A 22,427-nucleotide genomic window follows, 5' to 3' on the forward strand; every position below is an offset into this window, starting at 1 on the left:
GCAGATCTGGGAGGCCCTGGAACTTGCTATATGGAAAGCAAATGCTCCTGTCCTATTATGGAATGTCTGGGCTACTTTGAGCATTCTTTGGACCATTTTCCAGATGGTGCAGTATATGGGAGGACTCATTAAATATGGCATCCTTTCCCTGAAAAGGCTCAGGGGGTCAGGTGGGGAGGATGTGGAGAAGAGAATTCTGAGAGAGGAAGTTGCCAAGTTAAAAGGGCTAATTTGCATTGAAAGAGAGAAAAATCTCACATATGTGAAGGCCTTTGCAAATGCCCACAAAGATATAAAGGCTGCAGAGAGCCTGTATAAGGCACAGGCAGGACGCCTGGTTGAACTGAAGTGCCGGTCTGGACTAGAGATAAAGGGGTGGGGCTGCAGGAGCAGCAAAGAGGGCCTCTTTGACTCTTTTCAGGCTGGCAGATTGGGAAGCACTGTGTTCGTTGCCAATTTGAAGTACAAAGTTGGCTGGAAGAAACTGAAGGATGTGTTCAGCATGGCCGGTGTGGTTGTCTGTGCGGACATTTTTAAAGACAAAGATGGCAGAAGTCGTGGGATCGGCACTGTGACTTTTGAGCAAGTAATTGAAGCTGTCCAGGCCATCTCCATATTCAATGGACAGTTGCTGTTTGGTAGACAGATGCATGTGAAGATGGATGTACGAGCCTTACCAAACAGAGACTGCTCCCCTCCAAAGCAACCCCAGCAGCTTCCTCATGGACTTGGGGGCATTGGTATGGGGCTGGGACCAGGAGGGATACCTATTATTGCAAACCACTTGACCAAGGGCCTGGGGATAGGCAACTTGGGACCTGGAACAACGAGTATGGAAGGCTTGGATTTTAGGATGAATAAAATGGGAGGAATGGAAGGCCCTTTCCATGGCATGGAGACTTTGGGCCATTATCCTCCTAGAATGGGGCTTGGCAGGATGAATAAAATGGGCTTTGCCACTGGAGGTGGGTTTGAAAGAGGCTCCCCAAGAAATGGAATGGGAATGCTTCATAGTTTTGGGGATGCCCTAGAGAGGGAAACAGATGGAGGTGGAGGAGCCAGCATGCCTGCAATTAATAGGATGGCCTCTGGACTTAACTGCAGGACCACTGGAATTGATAAGCTCCCCTCTGGGATGGGGCATGACCTGGACAGATTGGGATCAGAGATGGCTAGAATGGGACTTGACTGTATGGGAGCTTCAGCAACCAGCATGGAAAAGATGAGGCAGACCAAGGGGTGGATGGCCCAAGAAAGAAAACAATGGACAATTGATAAAGGGGACCACTGTGACACCAAGGGGTGGAATGTATTGGAATTGCGGAAGAACTGGCGAGGAGATAGATGTGGTGTCAGCAGTGGCCCCTTTAAGGGTAAGACTTGGGCATCCAGCAGAGTGTGCTGCACAGCTGGAGCCACTGGAAGGTAATAAGGCCCTCAGGGATATAAGGAGCACCTGAGGCAGAACAGGTTGGTGGGTTGTAGGAGGAGTGAATGTGGTGAGGTGACTTGGTTTATGGAATTGGGAAAGACTGGATTGTGATTGGACTTTGGCTTTGGACTTTGATTTGGATACCCTGACGGATTGGACTGACCTACCTGGAACCTGACCATTGGACTGGAACTTGGCTTATTGGCAACTCTGATTGGACTGGCTTGCAAGGCCCAGTGGATTGGGATTTGGCAAAACACTCCCCAACATAGGAAGCAGTGCATACCCCATTGGCACAGCAGCACCAGCACTGGAAAATTGGATAGGATTAGGGTCTAAGTGTCTCATATGAAAAATAAGAAATGGACCCAATTCAGTCTCTTCTTAGGAATGTTGTTTAGGCATGCATGTGAGTAGACTTGTGTGAGCCTACATATCCAAAGCGGAATGAGAGAGGGGATCAGCATAAGCTAATCCTATGCAGATCAGCACCTGTGGGAGGCGCATGGAGGACCCAAATGGCAATTAGACTGTGGCAAATAGAATCTCTTTGGTTAACAATCTGATTAAACTTGGAAAGAAATACAGCTGAATCCAAAAACGAGTGTAATTTTTCATCAAAATCTATAAATCTGTCTGTTTCAGATTTCGTTAGGAAATTACCGGCCCAATCCTATAGAGCTGACATAAGTCCTCCAATGACAGAACAACCATGTTGCTGCTGTCATGCGTTTCGGAGTCGCCAGCAGCTCTGCACACCTGCCACGCATGGATCTAGCCTGGACTGGAAAAGGTGTAGCGTCAGTAAGAGTGGATCATGAGTGGTTTGGGGGAGGTTTGTGACAGGGAACAGGGAGGGCAGTTTGGGAGTTGGAAAGGGTGGATCCTGGTGGCAGCAGCATGCGACAGGATGCTATCCCTGTTTTTCCAGCAGAACACACTTCTTCCCCTCCTTAGACTTAAGCCAGCAAAACAGTTGTGGGTCTAAGGAAATTAACTGGTGATCAGGTGGCCTACTGGGAGGTAAGAACATTTTTTACTTGTTTCTCCTAGGCTGTTTGGCACGCCCCCCCACCATTGAATGCAGAATGCACTCCATTAGTGCAGCTGCATAATGGAAGATGGTGGGGGACAGGACTGGGCTCTAAGTTAGTACTGAGGTGAAAAAGAAAATGTAAGGAAGGAGAACAAAGCATTCCCCATAGAAATGATAGCGACACAATACTTACATTATGTAACTGGAATTTACATTGATCCAATACTGTAATTAACTGTGATATTATCAGCTCAACACAGGAAACATTCAAATTTCACCAAATGAGAGACTTAAAACATCAGGATACTCAGCTTAAAAAATGAAGGGGAAAAATAATGAAAACTAGTATTAAGGACAATCGGTGTAATCAAAGGAGTCATTGATGTAGCAGCTACCTCTGGATCCAGTTCAAGTAGTGCCAGCAATTGTTAAGAACAGCTTTGAGGAGGATTCTGAGGCATTTTAATAGTTGGAAAAGGGGCATATCTCGTAAGAGACGGCCTGCTTCCTGCTGTATTCCTGGAACTTTTGTTTCAGGGCCATTTGATGCTGATTCCTGCCTCACAGGCTCTACACATGGTAGGACATGGCTGCAAGTCTCCAATTTATGCACACTTTCTATCATATGTGCACTGGACTGCATACATTCATATTCACAGAACTTGTCCATGCAACCCAATGCCTTCCCTGTTTTTAGCAGCTGAAAAATCATATATACAGAACATTGTCAGGCCAGATCAGTGAGCAGCTGTTACCAGACGTGGGATGGAAGTTATCCCAATCCAGAGTCCCTGCCAGTCCTATGGGGCTTGTATGATAACCAATCTCACATTCTGCTCTTGTAAAGGCAGCAGCAGCACTGTAAATGGTGCACTGCTGCCATGATGGCAGGTGCAAATAACCAGCTGCCCTGCACACCTGCCACCAATGGATCCAGCCTGTGCCAGAGCAGGTAAGGTGGCAGCAGGGATGGATGGATCTCAGAGGTAACAGCATGCACCAGGATCCTATCTCCATTTTTGCAGTTGACATACTCCCTAAGATTTACACCAGCAAAATAGCTGGCATATGTCCAAGGTGACCTACTAGCAATCAAACAGCCTACTGGGAGGCAGGCAAAAACATTTTTTTACTTCTCACAGGCCATCTTACTGTCTCCCCAATAGATGCTTGCGGTGCCCTCTCTTTCAGCATGTCTGTATGGCGGAAGATGGTGGAAGATAGGATCAGGCTGTGAAACTTAGGTAGTTGCATTGAAGTTTCAGCCAAAGTTGCAGGTTCATGTGCACCATCCAGAAGGTGTTGTTCTGTTGACTAGGCAACAGGGAAGTCCAGGACTGGCTAACCCAGAGGCTTTTGCGTCACTTGCATCAGCGATCAGCAATTATGCCTCCCCCTGAAAAATCAAAACTCCCTCCAGTTTTGACAATCTGTGACTGGATGGCAAAAATGGGCCACTGGTCTGCCCCCCATCTATCCATCTTTCCAAGTTCCCATATATGCTTACCACAGCTTCATTAGTTTTTGCATGATTTTGAAAGAGCCGTGCCACTCTTTCCAGAGCTGAATGGCTCATCAAACACTGGGATGTAATTAAGAGGCAAAGTTAACAGCATACAGAATTTATATTCTGAAATAGAATATGAGAAAATGTACAGTGCATGGAGACTAAAGCTGACTTTTCTTTATGGTGAAGCAAGTATTAATGTGAGTAGTGATGATATGAGAGATGACTTCAGACTAATTTGAATACAGACATGGAAGTTGTATGCATATGAATTGTGTGGTAGGATGTGACCATCTATTTAATACACTACAAACAGGCAATAATTGCCAGACAATGTCTGTATTAACTATGTTTATATGGACAAGTATTAATTTTTGCATTGGTAAGAATGTTCGACTCATAAGAGCTCAATAATGAGCTAATGTGATTCAATGTGTCTTTTAAAGTTGATGATATACATAAAAATGTAATATATTTTGGTAATTTAAAAAACATGAAGGGCTGTAGTGGTAAATACCACTGGAGTGTGAAGGGACAGCTATACATTTTAATAAATTTAGGATTGGAAAGGGCTCAGCAACGCAGTTTCAACATAAGTGAGTGAGGTTAACCTAAATGCAAAATGACACTAGTTTGTTGGGCTAAATGTGTAATCTGCACATCATTCCAGTCAACAGGATCAAAATATCCTAAGACAGAGAGGGTTTCACCTCAGCATAATTGCCAAAACAAATTATTTTTTTACTGAGGAACTGTTTCCTTAATTCTCCGCTCTTTTTCTAAAGAAAAAATCAAGCTCAAATCATATATCTATTTTCTAATATGACATTCCCTCTGAAAAATCACCAGAGTGGGCCACCATCTTTCACTTAGTATGAATGAAACATGAAAGGTGGTGGGAGCATTTTGTGTTAGCTCTAACTAAAAACCAGTTTATTCTTGGAGGGCCCATACCATTAGCAGAGGTTGTATGCAAGATTCAAAGCAAGGCGTAAGGACCAATTTTTGGGTACAGTTAAGTTCAACTGGAACACACACACACACACACACACACACACACACACACACACACACACACACACGATCTTTCTCTGTGTGAGCAGCACAGTGCTGTGCAAAGGTAGATTTCCACTGGGCTCAGCAGAGTTTCTAACATAAGAATGTAAGAACAGCCTTGCTAGATCAGGCCATAGGCTCATCTGGTCCAGCTTCCTGTATCTCACAATGGCTCACCAATTGCCTCAGGGAGCACACAAGACAACAAGAGACCTACATCCTGGTGCCATCCCTTGCATCTGGGATTCTGAGGTACCCCACTTTTAAAATCAGGAGCTTGCACATACACATCATAGCTTATAATCTGTAATAGACTTTTCCTGCAGAAATTTGTCCAATCCCCTTTTAAAGGCGCCCAGGCCAGATGCCGTCACCACATCCTGTGGCAAGGAGTTCCACAGACCAAAAATACTCTGAGTAAAGAAATATTTTCTTTTGTCTGTCCTAATTCTCCCAACACTCAATTTTAGTGGATGTCCCCTGATTCTGGTGTTATGTGAGAAGGAAAAGAACATCTCTTTATCCACTCTATCAATCACCTGCATAATTTTGTATGTCTCAATCATGTTCCCCCTCAGGCGTCTCTTTTCTAGGCTGAAGAGGCCCAAACGCTGTAGCCTTTCCTCATAAGGAAGGTGCCCCAGCCCAGTAATCATCTTAGTTGCTCTCTTTTGCACCTTTTCCATTTCCACTATGTCCTATTTGAGATGTGGTGACCAGAACGAGACACAATACTCCAGGTGTGGCCTCACTATAGATTGGTACAACAGCATTATAATATTATCCGTTTCGTTCTCAATACCTTTTCTAACGATCCCAAGCATAGAATTGGCCTTCTTCACTGCTGCTGCACATTGGGTTGACACTTTCATCAAGCTGTCCAGCAGCACCCCAAGATCCCTCTCCTGATCTGTCACAGACAGCTCAGAACCCATTAGCTATGCTCTCCTTTCCACACCATCAGTGTGCATACCTTAAAATATTTCCATTCAACTCAGCTTAAAATGTTATCCTATTCTACTCAGTCATGAGTCTTGGAGCCCAAGTGATTTGTGGGAGAGGACACAACAGGAACATGATAGATGTGCAAAGTCCCCCCATTCCCCAAGTTATTCAGCTGCACTTCCTGTACACATCAAGGTAGCGGAGGGAAGAACAGCCTCAACTGAAGATCAGTTGAGCTCTACTGGAATTCTCTTCCACATTAGTATATACTCACATGAGAAAGAATTTCATCCCTTGTATTTTAAGTGCATTTACTCTGATTAATTTTCAGAATCTCATAATAGTTATGGTATTGTTCAATACATATCACTCCCTATAACAAAGAGTTGTGCCATTTGTTTGCCTATCTAGTGCATGGGCCCGTGTAATAGTTTTATAACAACAGTATTTCAGTACGTAGAACTAAAGAGTTGGCTGGGGGGATCACTGGTTCTCCTGGGGAATAATCTGAAACCCCAACGGGTGCTGTTGTCCCACTGCCTTCCTTAGTGGTGGTCATATTTGACTCTAGTCATTGTGGCTGCATGACAATAGCAGCGTCACTTCAGTGGCATCTGGAAGAAAAGATTTGCTTTGGCTGAGGAATTGAAACTTAAGGAGTGGTTTGTTTGTTCAGAGCAGAGCGAAGTAGGGACGGGCAAGTCAGGTATGTCTTGCCTCAAGTTGAGTCTCCTGTCCCTGCCCCCTGCAGCCTGACTTGAAAACAAGCCATAACGGGGGCACCTTCAGAGTCATCCAGAGCGTTTTTGTGACTTGAAAAGACTTGAGTCTCGAGTCATTCCCTTTGAAAAGCCTGCCATGTCTCCACAGAAGCTCTGTGTATGTTTCAGCATTTCCTTTAAACTCTCCCCTGCTGTCCTCGCTAATCCCATCTAAGGCAGCAGTGCAGGTGCCGACTTCCCTCACCTCCTCCAACCCCTCCTTCTGCTTGCAAAACACACGTATCCCTATGGAGAAAACAGCTCCTCCAGGCTGTCCCCCACCCTCTCCCGGAGAAGCATCCTCTGTGCATTGGATGCTCCAGGGGACCAGGGGAGGTGCCTCCCTCTCCTGGGTCCTGTAGACATGCCAGGTAAAATTGATACTTTTGCAAAAGCTGCTAGAAGTTCTGCATCACAAGACCCTGCAAGTTTTAAGTGCAAACAAAAAAAGGTAACCATTTTCTTCCATTTCCCCAGCCCATCTCTGAATATAGTGTATTCTCCTGCTGCTGTTCCTCGCACACACACAAAAACAGCTTCCTCGATGAATGCAAGAGGTTTTTTGGGGTGAGATGGAGGCGGCGCAAGCAGTAGTTGTTGGCAGGCGACTTGAGTTGCCCAAGTGGATGGCGACTCAGAAGTCAGGGGCCCCTGACTTGAGTGTTTTGCAGAGTCTTCCACAAGCCAGCAAAAAACACTTATTTTGGCAACCTGGACTTGAGTCACCTGACTTGAGTGCCCAGTTCTGGAGCAAAGCAAAGCAGAGTTTGTTCAATCTGTACTCAGAGCTGGTTCAGTTGTTATGGTCCTAAACTGTATTTTGAAGTTGCTTTGAATGCCCGAGAGGCAGATAAAGCAGGGTATAAATTTGTAAATAAATAAATAAATAATGCTATGAAACTGCACTGCCTTTGTGTGTGCTGCTACTCCCCTAAAATATACCATCTAGAGGCGTAAAAAACTCTGTCCAGGTTCTAAACCCCCCCCCCCCAAAAAACACTCTGTTTCCCAGCCAGATCTCAAAGAATCTCTGTCCTGCCTCACTGTGCCTCCCCACCAGTCATCAACCTCCCCATACTCGGTTCACAGGGAGGAATTCCTCTCCCTCATTGGCAGAGTTTGTGGCATAGGATCTTTTCTCTAGCCCCCCTCCAAACAAAAGACAGATAAAATGGCTTATAAAAGTTGTAGTCATTATGGGGGCTACTGCAATGGAAGTAATCCTCACAAAAATTGCATGGGTCTTATTGCCTTTCTTCCTGTTCAGAGAAAAGGAAAAGCCCCTTCCTGCATAGTTTAAATTTGCTGCTGCCTCTGACGGTGGGGAGCGGGAAGAGTTTCCCATCACCACTAGTGTGCAAGATGTGCTAGGGGGAGCCACTGCTTGGTGGGTAGTATGTCTGAGGGACTGGACAACTGGTGAATACATTTGCCAAGCCTTTGAAAATATTTGGTAAATTATCCTTTATTTTTTTTTATACGTCTCACAGTTTTTTTTTGGAGAAAAGATCAAAACAGCTCAGTCAGCTCACTCATCTCTAATGTCATCCACTTGCACAACTGTAAATAAAAAAGCAGTTGTTTTTTTTTTAAACAACACTTTCCAAAGCTACTTCTAAAGAATAACAGGAGGTGGAAAAGAGACATTATGTATGCCTCCCCAGGCTCCTTGGAGAAAGGACAAGATAAACATTGAAATAAATAAATGCATAAACACATAAGGAAACTGCCACTGTAAAGGTTCCATAACAATTCCCACTATCCAGATGAGAGGGCACGAAGCAATACAGGTTATATATGACAGCTGGGGAAAAAACATAGTTCAGTTATAGGAGCATCAATCTGACAACCTGGCGCAGGAAGTGGAAGACAGAAGTGTTTCTCGACATTCCTCATAGTAGGTAGAAACAGCTTCCCTTCCCGTCTCCCCCCCCCCCCCGCAGTGCCTTAGAGCAGACCTCCATTCTGTTTATACAGCAAAGAGCAACAGAATGCAAATGTGCATGCAGAGATGACTCCAGGCTTCTGAGATAAATGTGGAGCAACACTCAGTCTTCTCCACAGAAAAATGTGCCAGTGAGACATGATCAGTTGCACCGCCCCAGGAGATTCACGGGCAGTCTTCAACAGAACTGCACTAGATTACATCCCATGAAATCTAAGGAGACAATCGCACTGTGCGCTGTGTAAGGCGGCTTTCCCTCACTGTACTGGAAGCTCTTTTCTCTAGCCTTAAAAGCCATTTATGCGCTTCTCTGTGGAGTCATCCACTAGATAGGTTTGATCTGCCTTATATGAGTCATGGTGAGCAGCACTTCTGTGCAAAAATGAGTCATAGTGATGTTATATGTTTCTGTATTGATTGATTAATTTATGTTTCCATGTCTTTCCACTCAGTGGGCCCACAAGGCAGCTCACAGCAATCAAAACTTAAACATTTCAGTCCATTTCAATCGCAAAATGATTAAGACATCCCAAATGCAAACTGCATTGGCCCAGTTTGCTGAAAAAAGGCTGCACAAGCAGCCAGAAATGAAGCACCAGTACTACTCTCTTCCCACCCCCCCTGTGGTGTAACCTCCCTATGAACTCAACCCGGTGTGGCCCACACTCTCCGCACCCCCTAGTGACATCACTGCCTCAGGTCTGCACTGAAGCTGTATCAGCACTGGAAAGTTGGATAGGATTTGGCCCTTAGGTGCATATCAAACTGAATGCACTGGCTCTAAGGAACAGGTGAATGCACACCTGATTTATGTCTCTGACTTCTAAATGCAAGGATATCCAAAATTCTCAGGAGATTTCCACAGAATGACACAGAACAAGAAACTGGTGAACTCCATGGAAATTAAGGAATGGGTTTTCCACATTCCTAGCCTGTCAGAATAGAAGAGGGAAATTCATTGACATGTCTATGGAAAACATGTAGGAAGCTTTGTCGACAGATTTCATGGGAAAGCACCCCATAAAGCAGACACCATAGCTGTACAATCTTTATTCCTGGTAGCCTTTCTAGCAGTTGGTTGTTGACCACTGCCTCCCATTAGAGAAACTATGATACCAAAAAGCCCAGGAACAGCCATTCCTCCTGGCTATTTTGGAAGCATAGATGCACATTGGTTCATGTGGAATCCACTGCCATTTGGCCCCTCGCCTTCCAGAACTGCCTCCATCAGCAATCATTGTACCTGGCTGCAGCACAGAGAGTGGTGAGACTGCCCCACGTACCCCACCTGTTGTCCTTGGCTGGGACAATGTGCCATTGGGCTCCTGGATCACTCTTTATTCAGTCAGAATGCAGTAAGGGAAGAAGTTAGAGAGCAAAGACTCTTGTAATGACTGAGCCGGAACCAATCTGTATTTGGCCTGTAAACTGCCACCTTATATTAAGCAGGGGGAGGACAACTGTCCCATTCCTCCCAGCATGGTATCTCACTGAATTGATGAGTGAACCAAACAAGTGGAGGGGGAAACGGGGTATTAACACTATTCCAGTCAGTTCAGGAATAATTGAGTCCCATGGCATTATCACTTCAGCCTATGAATGACAATGAATTTTCTATCTCAACAGCTTAGTAGTATACCTTAGGCATATGTACAGGTAGAAGATATTCCATATGTCAATTTCAAGTTCTATACTATCTGAAGATAATTTTTTTTCTCAAGCTAGCCCCTTCACATGGCTGATGAGCCAAATGCATAGATGAGGACTGACCAATTAAACCGGACCCCCTGACTTTATCAAGCAATTCTGCCAATGCCTAAATTGTTTGCTCCAAGGTGTTTTAGTGAATTTAGAGACTTCCCCACTGTGGTTATTACAGCATTTCCACAGCTGCTGGCCTGTGAAGGGTTGGAAAGGAGGAGGTAAATCACTGTGGAAGCAATGTTTTACACTTATCAGTCTGGACTGCAGGAAAGGTCCAGTCAACAATCTCAGATACTAACAGTGCTATCCTTTATGTTTACATAGAAGTAAATCCCACCGTAGACAATGCCGCTTACTCCCAGGTGAGTGTGCATGTGATTTCAGTCCAAATGAGTTGTAGATCACATGTTTTGCATGAAGAAGGTCTCAGGTTCAGTTAATGCATTTTTTAAAGATTATCTGTTGTCCTTTTAACAGGATAGAAGGAAAAAGGCAGGCAGGATTCTACCCAATTGCTGACCAAGAAATAAACTTTTTCCTGCCGTCCAATATCCTGGCCAATAAATGCTAAGATACTGGGATAACTGATAAGCACTAGGCACACTTTCCTGGTAATAAGCCCCACTGAACACAATGAGACTTACTTCTCAGCAGATATGCACAGGATTATACCATAAGGCACTTAAAGGCTTCAACCCACTTTCATAGAACAATCTTGCCACTGCCAGTGTCTTCTGCACTCTTTAAATACTTTAAATCAGTGTTCCTCAAACTGTGGGTTGGGATCTACTAGGTGGGTTGAGAGCCAATTTTAGGTGTGTCCCCATTCATTTCCCCCATTCAATATGTATTTTATTTTTCTTATATTAAACTGATGGTAAGTGACTGCATTTGGGGAAATGTTACAGACCTGTACATTTAACAAGCTACTACAGTGGTGCCTCGCAAGACAAAATTAATTCGTTCCGCGAGTTGTTTTGTATTGCGAAAATTTTGTCTTGTGAGGCATCACTGCAAACTGCAAACAAACCCAAAAAAAGGGGGGGGGGAATTCATCTTGCGAAGCACGGCCATAGAAAAATTTGTCTTGCGAGTCACCAAAAAAATTGCAAAACGCTTTCGTCTTGTGAGTTTTTCGTTGCACGAGGCATTCGTCTTGCGAGGCACCACTGTATGTATATTAACAATGATAGTAAATGGAACTTACTCCTGTGTAAGCATGGGTAGGATTACAGCCTGGGATTGTTAAAAATTTCCCTGCTGGTTGATGTCACTTCTGATCATGACATCACTTCTAGTAGGTCCTGACAGATTCTCATTATAAAAGTGGGTCCCCATGCTAAAAGTTTGAGAACCACTGCTTTAAATTCTTAAAATACTTTAGTAACTCCTCTCTGTCTTTAGATAGCACTTTTCATTAACTTGGATCACTCCTGAATCACACATAGGAAATTTGGAAGCAGGTAGACACTGACATGATACGTAATTAATGAATGCAACCTCCCACAGAATGTTTGATCACTCTCTGGAAGTTTGGCAACTACTGTAAGTTTTTATGGGGGAGGGGTGAAGGCAGCAATGCGATCACTGGGATTGTGATCACTGGGACAAGGGGGTGTACTTACCAGTGGTAGTGCTGGCCTTCTGTGGGGTATGGGGAGCCCACAGACACCTCTGCAGGGTTCCCCAAGTCTCAGAATATCTAAAAATAGCAATTGCGACCCACTTCCGGTTTACAATTTGCGTGGGCACACCGCACCCCTCAGGAGGCTGGTACTGCTATTGGTTAATTTAAACCTCCCCTTGTCCCCAGCAGCCGTGCGATCCTGCCAGTCATGTCACTGCCTTTGCCATTGCCCTGCCCTCTAACTGCCCGCAACACTCCAATTTGAGAACCTTTGCCTTTCTGCAATACTTTCTATTTCCTCTCTTGACTGGAAAGGGTCTTCCACAGCTGTCTTGCCTAGACAGGGTCTTCCAAAGACTCCTGGAATTTCATCCAAGGAAACTTTGTGACCCACCAGATAAATGTAATCCACATCAATAAGCTCTTGTTTTTGCTAGTGATGTCACCAAAACTCACAAACACCTGGTCTGGAATAAAGATTTGCCTAACTTGTAATACTCAAATGCAATAGGTATCATTTGTTCTTTCTCTCAAAAGTTTTACAGTACCTTAGATTGTTAAAAACAAGGTTCTGCAAATGTGCTGACAGTTCATTTTAATTTTAGTCAGCAAATTTTTTTCTAGAGTAGGTTTTATTCAGTCTAGGGGTCTACTAATTACATTTATGATTGGTGGAAAGAGTGATGGCTGTTTGTTTATTCCTATAAGTTTTTTTTTCTTTATTTTTTCACCACAGCATGGCTTGGGGGAATTCTGAGCTAAAAAATTGCAGCAGCCTATCAGCCACTGCCAAGAAAAGCTTTGGTACCACTGTTGCCACAGTCAGCAGTGGAAAAAATAGTTTGAGGTAACAAGGCTAAAATAGCAATTATTGATGGTAACCCCACAAACTTTAGTGAACCTTGTAAAAACTATGCTGCCTCCCTCCCATAAACTGTCTCCAGTTTCACCTGTCAAATTCCATCTCAAAATGCCTTTGCAAAAGACAGAGGCTGGCTGAGTTGCAGGGTTTCCCAGGGCTTGGGCAGGGATTATATGGAATCACCACCCTTCCACGGACACCTCCCCTCCCCTTCTCCACTGGCTGTGGAGTTCCCTGAGCTTCAGCCACAGTTACTTCTTGGAGCTGTAAAAGTCACCCCCTGGTAATATTTGCTTAGCTATGACTGAGCAGCAATTAGTTCCCATGGGAAATACATGTCCCTTCTAATGAATTTTTAAGGCAAGAGCTAGTCAACAGCTTAAATTAATTTAGAATGGGGGAAAGGGAGTGCTTTTATTTTCATGTTTCCTAAGATATTTTTCCCCTTTATTTGTGAATAAACAAATCACAAAATGATTAGAAATAAATAAATAAATAAATAAATAAATAAATAAAAGGGAGGAGCTTGCTGAAGTAAATTTTGGAATCTGGTACCCAACAAAATTCTGCTCCCTGCACATTACTCTAAATGCTACTCACTGCGTTATTTTAAATATATATAAAAACAGAATAGAGCATTCAGTTTTTTCCCTCCGCTAGCCTGTTTCTTTTTGTTTTATTTTAAAAAAAACATTTTTCCCCCAGTGCATTTTGGGGACTCATTAGAAGGTACATATATTTCCCTAGCAGGAAAATGAAAACAGAATGAAAGCTGATGTCCGGCAGCTGAAAAGTTTTAGCAGTACAGGATAAAGAACTGGTGACCTTCAACAAACCAGTTGTCCTAACTTAGGAAGGCAGCAGTCAAGAGGTATTATCAGTCTGTGAGAAGAGTTGGTCCTTCTAGTGCAGGGGTGCCCAAACCCCACCCCAGGGGCCACTTACAGCCCTTGGGGACTCCCAATCTGGCCTGCAGGAGCTGCCAGTATCCAACGAGCCTCTGGCCCTCTGGAGATTTGCTGGAGCCCGTGCTGGCCTGACACAACTGCTATCAGCGTGAGGATGACTATTCGACCTCTTGCTTGAGCTGTGGGACTAGGGCTCCCTCCACTACTTGCTGTTTCACGTCTGTGACGCAGCAGCAGCAGCTAAGGAAAGGCTAACCTTGCTTTGTGCAAGGCCTTTTATAGGCTTTGAGCTACTGCAAGATGTTCATTAATTCGTATAAGTTCCATATCTAATATATTCATTTATGTAAATTTATTCAAATTTTAAATGTAAATTAATTCTTTTTTCCCAGCCCCTGATACAGGGAGATGATGTGTCCCTCCTGCCAAAATGTTTGGACACCCCTGTTCTAGTGCTATCTGATTTTCCAGGTCAGACCAGGAGAATTACTGTTGTGGTGTGAATGTCCCAGTAGGAACAGTCTGCAATGCTCTCCTTTGGGCAGCAGCTTCTCTGACCAGCAAAGGAAGCAAGAAACCAGGGCTTGATTCTCTGAAGTTCCAGTTCCAGCTCAGTGGTACTTGACACATTCTCAGGCAAATGATATGAGGAACGCTGATATAAACACAACAGCTTTTAGCAGACTAGTGCAATTGTTGGGGAGGGGGCCAGATTTCCATATAACCCTTCCCAAGCCCTGCTATACAACAGATTTTTCACAATAGCTGACTTATTATTCTCAATGTCTTCAGTGGGAACCTGCACTCTACTTCCTAGCTGTGATTGTAAGGTGGGAAGATAACTTTGTTTGACCTTCTGATGAGTCACTAAAGGCAAAATGATGTGGAAGGAGCTCTCTAGTATACAACTCCCACAGCACTGAATCTTTAATCACCACACATTGCAGAGTGAACCCAACTAGGTGAAAAATGAATAATGCATTCCTGACTTTCTCAGATACAAACCCAGCAGACAAATGAACTTTAAAATTCTTAGTGATTAGAAAGGCTAGTTTCACTTATGAAATACAGTTGCCAAGCTTGAAATTGGTAGTTTTTCTTTTGGTCCCCCCTCCCGTCCCCCCCATAGATCTCTCTCTTGCTCTCAGTCTCTGACAAAGGACAACTATCTGTCATTTCACATACAATGCTGGTGAAAAACGGTCTATTGGTCATATTATTTCTAGATATTACCTTTTTCACAAGAACACTCATAAAATAAAAGGATGCATTTCCCATTTGGAGACAGTGAAGGAAAGTCTGAACAGGCAAAATCATTCAAAAGAGTTTGTGGGGTAGCATGGTGTTTTAGAAGAGAAAACAGTCACGATTTTTGGGATGAAAGGCAACTAGCTCAGCATGCAGGCAGAGAGAGAGAAAGAGAGAGAGAATAGACTAGAAGATCAAAATTAGAAGATAACACTTTACACAATGATTGGAAAAATCTGATGAAAATGTGAAAAGAAAGATCAACTTTTTATAGAAGTTTTAAGACATCCTACTAAATGTAAGCTCTTGGAAATAATGTTTTTTTTTTAAATTTCATTATAGATGATATAAGGATCTAGATTTGGGGACACACACACCATGTTATACAGCCATGCTTTTACACATAACTGGATGTGTTACAGGGAAGGAACCAGATGATAGGAGTTTTTACTTACATACATACATACATACAGAGAGAGAGAGAGAAGAGAGAGAGAGAGAGAGAGAGAGAGAGAGAGAGAGAGAGAGATTGTACGTATACTGTAGTAAATATATTTACTAATAGACTTTTTTGAGAAGAAATCTTTCATCCCTATCATCACTGGTATGTTGATGGAATGAAATGATGATAAGAATAATGTAATAGTTTCTACTAATTTCATCTTGCCTAATCCAGTGTTAAAGATAGTACCTAACAATAGCTCAAAAACAATATTGTTAGGCTCTTAGAATAGCTCAGCAATCGCTGCAACATGGTGGAAAGTAGAGGAGGAATTCAAATGGGTTATTCAAATTATGGGTTATGTCAGAGGAATTCAAATTATGGGTTATGTCAGAATGCCAGATGCAAGGGAGGGCACCAGGATGCAGGTCTCTTGTTATCTGGTGTGCTTCTTGGGGCATTTGGTGGGCCGCTGTGAGATACAGGAAGCTGGACTAGATGGGCCCATGGCCTGATCCAGTGGGGCTGTTCTTATGTTCTTATGTAAATGATGGAATTTTGTGTATGGTCCAGGCGAAAACAGGTCCTAATCTCAAGGGAGCCCCTTCATCTTCCTAAGTCCATTCAGCCTGGAGGGACTAAAATTCACTAGCAAAACACATTCTGTGCTGGTTTTGGACACTCTCTCTTTCAGAATCTATTTTGAGAGGCACTATAACATGTGGCATCTAATGCCATTTGAGGGCCTTAAAACATCACTTCCAGTTTCCCTGAAAATCTCAAGGGAGCCCCTTCATCTTTGTAAGTCCATTCAGCCTGGAGTGACTAAAATACACTAGCAAAACACATTGTGTGCTGGTTTTGGACACTCTCTTTCAGAATCTATTTTGAGAGGCACCATAACATGTGGGGCATTTAGTGTAATCCCCCCGATCATTCAGGAAATCTGATGCTGAGTATCCCCAAGAGATGGATGCCCACTCTCTGCTTGAAAAACTCCAGTGAGGGACAACCCATTCCCCCTCTCTCAGTGGCAGTCCTGGTCATTGTGCCACCCCAGGGCAAGCCAGGAAGCCCCCCCCCAGCCTTATAAGGTCTCCAAAGGGCCTTAACGTGTCACTTCTGATTTTCTTTGAAAAACCGGAAGTGACATTTTAAGGCTCTTAGAAGGCCTTCTGAGGGTCTTAAAACATCATTTCCAGTTTCCCTGAAAAACCGAAAGTGATGTTTTAAGGCCCTCTAGAAGCATTTGAAGCTTTGCCCCCCCAGGTATGCCACTGCTTTCTCCCCCCCCCCAGGTAATTCGTTCCTTGACTAAACAACCCTTACTGTTGGTTGTCTTAATGCTCATGGCACTGTTGTCTTGGCATTTGTGAAATAAATGCCATCGTTCAATGAAAAAAAGTCAGATGAAATGGGATGGATGCATCTCCCTTTCTTTTCAAGGGAACCTAAAACCATTGCACTTAATGGATGCAGTTGAGTTGGACAGAATTTAAAATGAAACCAACCCATGACTCCCCACCCCATTTGAGCACCAACATAGTTACTGTAGTTACTGTAGCAGCTACTGGTAACAATTGGTGGTTGGTCACACACAGGGTATATGCTTTGATTAGAAATTTAAAATGCTATCATCGTTTTCACAGCTGTCAGAAAAGTGTCAAGTATATGATGCACAAGAGGAACACAGCTTCCAGGTTACTGAATAAGCCCAAAGAAATGGGGCTCCAAAATAGTTATATACTGGGATGTGCAACTTGTATAGTATCAAGTATTCTATTGCCATATTTTTAACACTTTCAGATGGGGAACCTAACTTTATCCTCAACTTGCAATATGGGTATCATAATTTCTCCTTCTCTTGTCCCCACTCTCTTTTCCTTCTGTTGTCTCCCGCTTTGCTCCGCCTTTCTTCTTCTCTTACAAAATAACAAATGAAACACTGATGTTGTAGATGCACCACCTTTCTAAGACCATTGTCTGAGACTTCTGTATTCGTGTATTACTGGTACTGATCATATTCTCTCTTGAGACTCCACTGTGACTCATTTGTATAATCTAATCTGTTCATTACTTGTGTGGAATTGAACTCATGAAGAGATGAATTAAACCACAACAGGTAAAGAAAATGTGCATCTTTTGTGTTCTCATTGAAAAGACGATAATAGGGATTGTAAATCTTTTAAGAGCCTGTGTGTGATAATGGTTTAGGAAGAGAAGTATTAAGTTTCATATCTTTATGAAATTCCTAATTATATAATTGGGTTCTATTTTATTTCTCTCTCAGATTGCAGATGCAGTCACAATCCTCCAAACAGAGACAATATTAAACAAAAAAAAACTGGATGCAAAATGTTGGTGGAAGAGGGATGGTCGTTCTTTATCTCAAAGTACTCATCTATAATCAGGGTGTTAATTAAAATGAATGAGATACTAATTCAAAGCCCACCAACATCAAAAGTTCTAGGAGAGGGTGAAGGGGGGTTATATGAATCCAAACATTTCCATCTAAGCATAAGCCTATTTAACACTAGCTTTTCTGCAGGACTTTTAGAAAAGGCAGATCTTTATTCATAGAAGCTACTTTTACCACTTATGTGTATTGTATTTTTCATTTGCAGAGTGTTTTATTAGTCACATTTCACAGATGCAGAACTAAAGTTAATAGTGATATATCCAAGTCACCCCACCAAAGTAAAATTCATGAAAAGGGGTGGAACTTGAAATCTAGATCTGTTTACAAGACCAGATATGTATCGATTTACCCATTTTAAAGATATCTTTTCTATGAGGAAATGTTATTTTGACCATTTTTAAAAAACAAATCTATTTCAGTGGCTTTATTTCTAATGATCAAGAATCTAAAGAAAATGGTTTCATTTAACGTAAGAAATTGCAAAACATCTGATTATGTTTTCCTAAGAATATTTTTTCCTTCATTCTTGTTCAGATATCTGTTCTTGTTATTTTTTACTGATTAGCTTGAAATTTTGATTGTCATCCCAATCGGAATTTAAAGACTACGGGTGACATCTGGAGTAACATTGATTCAATGGAAGTGCACTCTGTGAATACAGCTTCCTCTAAGAATAGAAGAGGCATTCAGCAATACACCCCTCTGTTCACAGAAGCACTGCTCTAGATGCCACCTTGTAGGAATGGCAGATTTTTCTACATGGACCAAGCAATATTTTTCTATACAAATAGGGGAAAAGGATAAAGGAAAAGTAAGAAAAAAAATCAAGGCTCAACCCATTTTCTACGAACTGATGATAAACTTTACACAAGTGCAATTCGCAGAAGACAGAAAACATTTGAGGCATTATGGAGGCTGGCAGAAGCAACAAGTCTTTGCAAAAATGGCTGCTCCTGCTTTATGGCAGGTTGTTAATTATGACAGTTAAATGTTAGCACAGCTGTAATGTATTTACAATCCAGTCCTTCACATTCCCCATATGGAGATGCAGTTGCTTCAGGGCGGGCTACACTGCACTCTGCAGGGGATTTTTGGCTCCGGGACGTCTCCTCAAGTGAGAGGACATTTGAAAGCCCCAGCAGTTGAAATGGGTCAACAGCTATATCGGTGGTGCATGTCCAAATTGACATGTAGGCAGATCAAGTCTGGATACGACACACACTGGTGTACTTAGGTCAGGCTCTGGCCAAGGAGCCACTTGTGTCCACAATGGTAGTACCCAGTACACCATCAGTAGACAGGTGGGAAGTACCATGAAGACCTGATGTACACCTTCGTCAAAGCATCTCCAGCCATCACTGTAGCAAGTAATTCCTGCATTTGGAAACCTGATGTAAGCATGTATAAACATAAGAAAGTTGAAGGAAACATGGACACTGTCAAGTTGGCCTCAACTAAGAAAGCAAGAATTGTCTTGGTGGATGAAATCAAAAGTTCATCTAATCTAGCATTTTTATTCTAGAGGTGATGGTGTGATTAATGTCCTGTTTTACCTCCCCCCCTATATTTTGCCAGTTTTCCTTCTAACCCCTCCCCCCGAAGCTCCCATGCAGGATCAGCCACTTTAAACTGTGCTGAGGCATCTTTTTGCAAGCAGCATCTTGCTCTTTGTTTGAAATTCCATTGCCAGTGAGCCATGTGTGTTTGTGGACTGGGAAACATTTAGTCTGGAGTAGCAAGCCTACCTACTGATTGAGCAGCAAGCCTGTCTGTTGAGGTAGATGGAGTGTCCAAATGGATTCCACTGCTCCCATCGGATAACTTGATGACATGGCCAAATCTATCCAAGCACAAGAAAGCTGTGTGTTTTTTGCTTGCTTGTTTGTTTGTTTTGCTGATTGGTTATGGAACCTAATTCTGGTACACAGAAGACACGTGCTTACTCTCCAGTAACTGTAGGGACCAAGAATTCCTTAGACATGTGAATAACTAGTGATAGAGACTGTAATCGTAGTAGACACGTTGTAGAATTTATTGTGGTTTTGAATATTTTCCCTTTTACTCCAAGTGCAGCCTGCTGACTTCACCAGTTACAGGATATGGGGGGGAAGGGGTTGTGGGCTTTTGATTAGCATCCCAACTCTGCATTGATTTGATCCAGTTTTTGCTTTGTGTCCATCCAGCTGAGTTCATGCATTTCCATGGGCTTGCTACACTTTTTCTATCCCCTTTCCCCCTCCCCCACTGTGGTCTAATTCCCTTTTCTTTGTACTTTTAATAACCAGTTACATGCTATGTTGGGGGCTAGGACTGTCTCCAACAGAGAAAAGTTGTCGGAGCCCAACATGGTGTAGTCTTGCCTGCCTAGTACATGTTTGTAGGTAATTCAGAGCCCAGTCCTGAGCTTGGCGCTCTGGCTTTCCACCAGAGGGCAGAGAGAGAGCAAGGAGGAGGCGTGACGGAGAGGCAGGAGGTATGCCAGGGGGTGGGAGCGGAGAGGTATGGAGGCGAGTCCAGTGGCTCCACAGGATCCAAAGCGTTTTTGCGGGGCTCGCCGCCTAACACGAATGCTCTTCCCTGAGGTGAAATGAGTAGCCCCATTGTGGGGCTGCTTCCCTTACCTGGAAGAAGGGGAAAAGTCCCCTTCTCCCAAGGTACCGCCTGCGGCTGCCCGAAGCACACAGGCTGCGACGGCAGCTGTTATCAGCGCCACTGCAGCCGCACACCCTGGGCAGCTCAGGATTGAGTCCTCACACCTTCTCACTTCACAGACACTACTGTGGTTTTGACTTTTAATAAAAACTCCAGGGTTTAGAGCTCTCATTGGAGAGGTGTTTTTTTTTTCGTTTCTTCCCAGATGTCCCTCCTCTACCTGGTTCTCTGATACCAGGGATGGTGGCAGCAGATAGAAACTACCAGTCCTCCCATCCATCCCACCCGTTTGAGCTGCTGGTCAGGTAAAAGAAAAGTAGGGAGTAGGAAGGGGTGTGTACACATTAACCACTAGGCACTACCTCTGTTGGTCAGCCTGCCTTCTCCCGGTATCTTCCCTGACATATGGTCAACCAGATATATAGCTCATAAGCAAGGCATAATAACCGTGGCCTCCCCCGATTCTTTGTTCCCAGCATCTACTACAAATATACATGAACACTGTATGTATGCAATCTTTCTAAAGAACTAGCTAATCTAGTGATCATTGCCACATCTCATGGTTGTGATTTCCCAATGTCAAGCTCACATTATAGTGTCTTTGTTTTTCCCCAGTCTAATTGCTTACATTCATTTTTCCCATGCATTTCCAGAAATGTCAGTAATGTGCAAAAGTACTCCTAAGTCATTAGATTAGACCTCAGTGAGGTGGTAAAACTTGCTCCTGGGCTGCAGCACTGCATGTGAAAGCTAAAAAGATGCAATGCTCCTACACCCAGAAATAGGCAGAGAGAAAGCTACACCTAAACCCATCTCCCTGAACCATATTTTTCTTCTAGATGCACCTAATTGACAGGTTGAAGTGGTACAAGCACAAATACAGCTTTACTTCTCATTGAGAAGAGGCCTTAATCACAAAGTACTATTAAAACAAACATTCTTTATTCTCTTCATATCCTTCTACAATATCAAGAGTTCATAAAGATCCTAAGAGATTTCAGAGAAAATAATTACGGGCCCAAACCTATCCAACTTTCCAGCCCTGGTGTAGCCACAATGCAGCCACAATGCGATAAGGGAACACATGTTCCCATACCTTAAGAAGGTTCCAGTGACTGCCCCTCCACCACATGAGGCAGCGCCCACCCCACTGGTACAACTGCACCAGCACTGGAAAATTTGATAGGATTGGGCCCTAAGCCAACAAAAAATATATATAATATAGAGACAGCATAATCTGTCCTTCAGAATAGTTTTCAATAAATAAGACATTCAGCATACAGTTAGACCAGTCATGAAACACATAGAGATGGGCAGAGGAAGGGCAGTAGGGGGACCAATATGAGGCAACCTCACAAGATTGACTGGTTTCATGGGTTCTCAGGATTCAAATTAGTTTTCTTGTTTTGGGCAGCGTATGGATTAAAGAAGTTTATTTGCTCATCAAAATTTCCAGCAAAAAGAAAAAGGTGCATGAAGGCAAGTTGAGGTTATGACGTTACTGCCCTTTGCCGATCTCTATAATTCATGATGGGAATGTGTTTATGGTAGATGGTATTATTTACCTCTTTGAGACAGCCCATAAAGTTGTTACTGACTGGCGATCCAGGCAAGTCTGCTGTGCTAGGACTGCCCCCAACATAGAAAAAGTCGTCGGAGCCCAACATGGTGTAGTCTTCCTGTGTGTAGCCCGTCGTGGTCAGAATTCCATCCACTGATATTGTCACCTAGATAACAAAGCACAGGGAAAGGACACGCTATACTCAGACCTACATACTGCTGTCCTGGGATATGCCTGGTTTTTATTTTTATTTTTTTGAGACCTAAGGCGGAGCCCATTTTCATGTCTGTTTGAGGTTTAGTCTTGGATTCTAGTCAGCTAT

The 22,427-nt window shown here is 43.2% G+C and overlaps 1 protein-coding gene across 15 annotated transcripts in view; it reads right to left on the reverse strand.

Moving 5' to 3' along the window:
* Window positions 1-22,427, reverse strand: part of NRXN1 (neurexin 1) — a 1,133,747-nt gene that overhangs the window by 708,316 nt on the left and 403,004 nt on the right. For all 15 annotated transcript variants that reach the window (XM_066625795.1, XM_066625872.1, XM_066625848.1 and 12 more), the window contains one exon: window positions 22,110-22,271. In XM_066625795.1, coding sequence (XP_066481892.1) covers window positions 22,110-22,271 — 162 coding nt within the window. The remainder of the gene's footprint in view (window positions 1-22,109; window positions 22,272-22,427) is intronic.

Source organism: Tiliqua scincoides, chromosome 1 (assembly GCF_035046505.1).
Source record: "Tiliqua scincoides isolate rTilSci1 chromosome 1, rTilSci1.hap2, whole genome shotgun sequence".
NCBI classification, from domain to species: Eukaryota; Metazoa; Chordata; class Lepidosauria; order Squamata; family Scincidae; genus Tiliqua; species Tiliqua scincoides.